We start from the raw sequence: 7,359 nt of genomic DNA, 5'->3' as shown, positions 1-7,359 counted from the left end.
TGGGAAAGTCTGCTGTCAGAGACCTCTCCAAAGTACTAAAGAACAGTGATGTCAGTCTGGAGACTAAGGTGCACCTGATCCAGGCCATAGGTTTTGCACTTACTTGTTTATGCATCTGAAAGCTGGACTGGATGCTGACTAGGGATAATAGAAGGAGAATTGATGTCTTTGAGTTGTGATGCTGGAGAAGGGTATTGAATATACCAAGGATGGCTAGGAGAATAAATAGGTTCCTAGAGAGGGTGAGATCAATCTGATCCTTGGAGGCAAGGTTTCTGAAGCTTCATCTGACATACTTTGGACATGTTTCAAGGAGGGACCAGTCCTTGGAGAGGGATGTCATGCTTAGGAGGGTTCAGAGACAATGCAAGAGAGGAAGACTCTAGATGAGATGGATTGTTTCAGTGTCTGGGGTAATAGGGTTAAATGTATCAGAGACAATTATTTTGGCACAGGATAGATCAGGATTTAGGACTGTTGTACAACATGTACAACATGGTCATCATGTCATCATGTACAACTCAACAGCACATAACAATAAGAAAAACATTTCTTTTCCAGTTTTCTTAGTCAGACCTTTATTTTGTTGAGAGTTTCTAAAAGACGTTCATTTTTTTTTTTGTCATGAATGTTTTTAAGTGTTCTACCTCTGTCTGTGTACATAGAGTGGTTATGAGTCGCAAACGACTCGATGGCACATAACAACAACAACAACAACAACAACAACAACGAAACAACAACAACCTCTGTCTGTGCTAGTTTAAGGTAGAGAGTGAGTTTCTAAGAATTTTTCCATTTCCTTTAGATTATAAATTTCTTTCAGAGTGCAACTCTTCACAATGTTCTGCTGTTATTCTTTGAATTTCCATTTTTTCTGTTGTGAAGTTGTCCATTTAATTTATTATCCACATTATTTGTTTCTTCTTTTCTTTTCCTTTCTCAGATTTGACACTGGATTATCAGGTTTTTAAATCCTGTTGAAGAACAGACTCTTGGTATGGTTGACACTATCTATCATTTTTCTGTTTTCTAATATGTTTATTTCTGTTTTTATCTTTATTATCTCCTTTCTTCTAGATGTTATGGCATTTACTTGCTGTTCTCTTTCTAGTTGTTGGAGATTTTGAGTTAAGGAGTTAGTTTTGATTCTTTCTTCATTTTTGTTGTGTTTGTTTATTTATATGTTAATCTCCGAGAACTATTTTTGCTGTGTTCCAGAAGTTTTGGTATATTGTATACCATATATTTCATTACCATTTGTTTCAAGAAACTTTTGAATTTTTTTTTACTTCTTCTATTACCCAGTAATGATCAAGGACAGTGCATTTAGTTTTCAAGTGCATAGATTCCTCCTCTTTATTATCTGATTTCCCCCTTTATTCTCTGATATCTAATCTTATAGTATTGTGATTTAAGTAGATGATTTGTAATATTTCAATGTTTTTTTTCATTTATTGTGACTTTCTTTGTGAGCTAATGTATGATCTATTCTAGAGAATGTTTTATGTTAACTGAAGAGGAATATATATTGAATTCTTGTTGGATATGTCTGAGGATGAACTGGTTAATTCTATAGTTTATTCTTCTGCATCTTTGTGGAATTTCTTCTTTTTCTATTCTTCAAGAGTGGTGTTTGAAGTCTTCTACTATTATTTTGGAATTGTTTATAATATTATTCAGATTTGTTGAAGTTTGATTTATGCATTTTGTAGCTCTCTCATTTAGTGCATAGATTTCAATTGTAGTTATGCCTTCTTTTTCTGTTGACCCTTTAATTATTGTATAATGCCCTTTTTAAATTCTTATACTGATTTTTACCTTGAAATATATTTTGTCTTAGACTAATATTGTCATTTGTGCTTTCCAAAATTGCCATGTACATGACAAGTTTTCCCCATCCTTTGATTTTTAGTTTGCCAATATCCTTTTGTCTCAGATATATCTCTTATAGACAAAATGTTGGTGGATCTTGTTTTCTTATCTATTCTGCAATTCTTTTCCTCTTAACTGAAGGATTTAATACAATCACATTTAATATAATTATTGATTATTGTTGTTGTATGTGCTATTGAGTCACAGAGATCCTATGAACAACGGTTTTGGACCTCCCCCTATCTGATCTCTTTTATACTTGAGTCTATTGTCATAGTCACTATGTCAATTTGTCTTTTTCGGGAGACTTCCTCTAGTATGCCGACCTTCCACCTTTCTCAGTATGATGTCTTTTGCCATGATCTGGCCCCTCCTAACAACATGCCTAAAGTATGTTAGATGAAGCCTCACTATCTTTGCCTACAAGGAGCACCCTGCCTGCACTTTCTCCAAGTTACATTAATTTATTTTATTGGTAATTCATAGAATATTCATAACTCTTCTATAGCACTACAACTCAAAGGCATCAATCCTTTTTCTGTCATCCTCAGTCATTGTCCAACTTTCAGATGCAAAATAAATAATTGAAAAGACCATGATTTGGATAAGGTGCATCTGAGTCCTTCAATTGATGTAATTTTTATTTAGCCATTGGGGATATAGGAATGATTTTGTTCCTGCCATTGTGCTGCATTCTTTTTTAATAGTGTTACTTGTTCATCTGTTATGTCTAACTTTCTGTACTGTCTCTGTGAGAAGTGCTCATGTTAGTATTTCTTGTAAAAATTGGTCTTGATTTCACAAATTTCCTTAATATCTGCTTTTCAGAGAATGCCCTAATTTTACCATAATATTTTTAAGATAAATTTTAATTTTACACTGGTTTGCTTACAAAGTTTGTATATATTGTTTCTCACATCAGATTTTTCCTATTTTCTTTACCTATGCCTTTCTCCACCCATCAAATAGTGTGACTTTATGATTAAACTCCCTCCCCTCGTACATCCTCACCCCTCTGCTTCCATCCTCCCCTTCTTGGATCCTTATACATCTTATACAATAATGGTTTTATACAGTATTTGTCCTTACGGGAGTGAGTTGGTTCACTTAGCATAATGCTGTCCAATCCCTCCCAAGTTAGGTAGTAAATTATAAAATCATTTCTCCTGTGTGCTGTATAGTATTCCATTGTGTGAACGTACCATGATTTCCCAATCCCTTTTTTTTTTTTTAATCTTGAGCAATAGGGCCTGTCATTATTGGGACAATCACATTCATCTTTAAGATTTTCACAATGATTGATAAACAGGCTAGTTTGAAAAGCTTTCCACATCTATACAGCTATATCTACATTCCGAAAGCAGTAAAAATCTATTGTATGATGAACACTTTCCACCTTCAGAATATCATGACAGTACATAAATTTGTCAACAGATAATGTAGACTGATATGTACAAGAAGGCAGACCTTTTGTTAAGTTCAAGATTTAGATACCTACATTGTCCTATAGCCAATGTCATATATTTCTCCAGGTGAGGAAGACCAATCATTATAAAAATACTTTATATAAATTCCAAGTCAGAACATTCAAACCTGTAAAAAATAGCTTTCACTAATAAAAACGTCGATTTCTAGATAAATGTCCTATGCCCGCAACGGTTACATATTTAAATTTTCAGGGAACATCCACTAGGTCAGACAGTCCTCTCTAACTCAGTATGTTAAAGTTACATGAAGGCAGAGATGTCAATCTATCTTTTTGTTTTCAGAAACAAACGGCAGGTATGATTACTCTGCATGCTAAAGGCACATATTCTAGAAAAAAAAAGTTAGTTCAAGTATTTATTATAAAACGCATTCATAACCAGAAACACTTCAGCCTACAGGTAGGGGCGCATTTTCAGGCAGCATCGTCTTCAATGTGGTTGGAGATCAGCGACATTTTGCTTTGAAATGTTTAACTGGGAAAGCCTGTGATTGCATTTTTCCCGCTGTCTGAGATCAGCTCATTCACCTTGTTCCGCTTGCTCTCTTTCAGGGTGTGACTGGGGTGGTTTCTCTGCACCTTTGCCATCTTTGACCTCCTGAAACACACTTTGAGCAGCAGGTAGCAGAGCTCGGCCACGTTCAGCAGCATGCAGATCACGGACGCAGAAATCATAAAAATGGCGAACACGGTCTTTTCGGTGGGTAGGGAAATAAAGCAGTCCACCAGATTGGGGCACGGATTGATCCCACATTTCAACACCCAGGGCAGGTGATAACCGTTGTAAAGGAAGTAGAGCACATACATGAAGGACGCCTCAAAGATGATGCGGAAGAAAATGCTGCTGGTGTATGTCCACCACAGGAAGACCTCTATCCGGACCATCTGCTTTTTAATGTCTTCGATGTCTTTGAACTCGTTCCTCTTCTCTCCCAGCCTGAACTTGTGGGCCGTCTCGTGTCTGTAGTAGGCCACGTGCATGGCCACCAGCAGGGCGGGCGTGGACACGAAGATGAGCTGCAGCGCCCACAGTCGGATGTGGGACACGGGGAAGAAGTGGTCATAGCACACGTTTTTGCACCCTGGTTGCAGAGTGTTGCAGACGAAATCTTCCTGCTCGTCCCCCCACACCGCCTGTACAGCCACCACGAGGATCATAACCCGAAAGATGAAGATGACTGTGATCCATACCTTCCCGATGCTGGTAGAGTGTTTGCTGACGCCCCCTATGAAAGTGTGCAGAGTGCCCCAGTCCATGGTGGCGGCTCAGTCCTCTAAAGAGGTCCCTCGGGCAGGTGCACAGAAGGGTTAGGGCGATGTCCCTGCGTCCAGGGCCTTTACTTCTTTATATCGATTGCCCTGAGCCTCAGCTGCACAGTGAGGGCACCGATGGAAATCTCCACTGTCCCCAGATGTCAGTGAGGATGGCACCTGGTCGGTGTTGGGCGGGCGCGGTGTTCCAGCGTGCACTGGGGGTCGCGCCCTCAGCCCCACAGGCAGGCAGCGCCTAGCTCCGCGGCCCCACGTCTTGGGCCAGCCTTGGTGACGACGATGGGGGACTGTCCGTCCAGCTCACGCAGAGGCCAATCCATTCATTTTTGATTGGACATTTAAGCTATTTCCGTGTTCTTGCAATGGTGAACAATGCTGCTATGAACATTGATGTACAAGTCTCCATTTGTGCCTCAGTTCTCATTCCCTTGGGGTATATTCCAAACAGTGGAATAACTGGATCATATGGAATTTCTATGTTCAGCTTTTTGAGGAAATGACAAACTGCCTTCCAGAGTGGTTGTACCATTTTCTAATTCCACCAGCAATGTATAAGATTTCCTATCTTACCGTATTCTCTCAAACATTTATTACTTTCTGTTCTGTTATACTTTGCCCTTGCTACTGGAATGAGGTAGTATTTCACTGCGGTTTTGATTTGAATCTCTCTTATTGCCAGTGATTTTGAACATTTCTTCAAGTGCCTATTGACCATCCAAATATGTTCCTCTGTGAAAAGTCTTTCCTTGTCTTTTGCCCATTTTATAATTGTGTCTCAGTCTTTTTCTTGTAGAGATTCTGTAGACTTTTGATATGATACCCTTGTCTGAACATCGAGAGAGCTCAGTTGGCCTAGTGGACAGAAAGTGAAGTTAACAAGCCTAGTGCAACAATGAATGAATGGAAACCCAAAATCTCTGTAAATGTTTATGAAAATTAATAAAATATAATTATAGAAAAAAAAAAGAAAGTGAAGTTAACAAGCCTAGTGCAACAATGAATGAATGGAAACCCAAAATCTCTGTAAATGTTTATGAAAATTAATAAAATATAATTATAGAAAAAAAAAAGAAAGTGAAGTTAACAAGCCAAAGGTGGGTGACTTTAATTTGCGGCTCTCAGGCCTGGTTTTAATTGCTTTTGGTGAAACATTCTTCTAGGTCATATAGAACTGGTCTGTCCTTTTGCTGTACAGAGGCAACTTGTCATTACTGTGATGCTGAACACTGTGAAACTGATGTGTCAAATTCGATAACGGTTACCCATGGTGGAAAGTGTTTGGTGGAGCTCCCAGATTAAAACAAGCTTTGAAGCAGGAGTGGCATCCACTTCCGAAATAGCTTGCCTCCGGAAACCTTATGAACTTGGAGAAACAATGAAAGTTATACTAGTGTTGAGGTCTTTTGTTCATAGGGTCGCTCTAAGCCACCTACAACTCAATGGAACTTAACAACAACAACAACAACCATTACCACCACCCTTGTCTGAAATTGTATTGCCAATTGCTTTTCCCAGTCAGTAAGTTTTTTATTCTCTTTGTTGGGGAAATATTTTTGATGCGCACAGGGTTTTTTTTAAAATTAATTTTAAAAAACATTTACAGAGATTTTGGATTTCCAATCATTCACTGTTGCACTTTTCTCCCTGCCCCCCTCCCCACCCCAGTTCGTTCCTCTCTTTGAAAAGTAAAAGAAAAATTCTTTCATTGGTATACAATCCCCTCTCCTCCCCCCCAAGTACACTCCACTATGCAACTTTCATTCTGTACTTTTGTCATAACCATAATACCCAATAATATATCGCTTTAAAACTGTTCTCTCTCTCATCTGTTTCAATGCAGCCTACATAATTTATCCAATTTTCCCCAGTCTTACCCCAACCCTAATGTCAGTCCGTTTCTACAACAGTGGCACTATGCAGTATTTGTCTTTTTTGTGACTGAGATATTTCACTCAGCATAATGTTTTCCAGGGTCACCCATTTTGAATAGCATTGCATGAGTTCCTTGTTTTTCAATGCAGCGTAGTATTCCATTGTGTGAATATACCAGAGCTTCTCTATCCATTCATTTGTTGATGTGTGCTTAGGTTGTTTCCAACTCTTTGTTATTGTGAACAAAGCTGCAATAAACATTGGTGTGCATATATCTGCTTTGGTGGCAGGTATGGTTTCTTTAGGGTATATTCCCAGTAGTGGAATTTCTGGGTCAAGTGGTATTTCTATTTGCAACTTTTTGAGAAAGTGCCATAGTGGTTGCACCATTTTACACTCCCACCAACAGTGAATAAGGGTTCCAGTTTCTCTGCAACCTCGCCAGCATTTGTTGTCTGCTGTTCTGTTAAATTTTGCTATTCTTACTGGGTGAGACGATATCTCATAGTTGTTTTGATTTGCTTCTTTCTTAGAGCTAGGGATTTTGAACATTTCTTCATGTGTTTGTTTGCCATCTGAATGTCTTCATTGGTGGAGTGTCTGTTCTTATCCTGTGCCCATTTTGTAATTGGGTTGTTTACCTTTACCTTGTTGTTGTGCTCGAGTACTCTATAAATTCTAGATATAAGCCCCTTATCAGACATGTCATTACTAAATATTTTTTTTCCAGTTTGTGGCTTTCCTTTTTACTCTCTTGGAGAAGTTTTTGGATGTGCATAGGGATTTGATTCTTAGAAGGTCCCATTCATCTATTTTATCCTCTCCTGGCTGTAGATTTTTCAGGACGCTTGGAGGAC

General features: G+C 38.5%; 1 protein-coding gene across 1 annotated transcript; it reads right to left on the bottom strand.

The window, feature by feature from the left end:
* Positions 1-3,829: 3,829 nt before the first annotated feature.
* Positions 3,830-4,615, bottom strand: LOC102853453 (gap junction beta-6 protein-like). Its single transcript, XM_006902072.1, has one exon. The coding sequence runs from the start codon at positions 4,613-4,615 to the stop codon at positions 3,830-3,832; it is 786 nt and encodes a 261-aa protein (XP_006902134.1).
* Positions 4,616-7,359: the final 2,744 nt, after the last annotated feature.

This window comes from Elephantulus edwardii, unplaced genomic scaffold (assembly GCF_000299155.1).
Source record: "Elephantulus edwardii isolate Elephantulus edwardi_28Jun2011 unplaced genomic scaffold, EleEdw1.0 scaffold00364, whole genome shotgun sequence".
Taxonomy (NCBI): Eukaryota; Metazoa; Chordata; class Mammalia; order Macroscelidea; family Macroscelididae; genus Elephantulus; species Elephantulus edwardii.
Note: the sequence above shows the minus strand (reverse complement) of the source record. Positions and strands in the feature narration are given on the sequence as shown.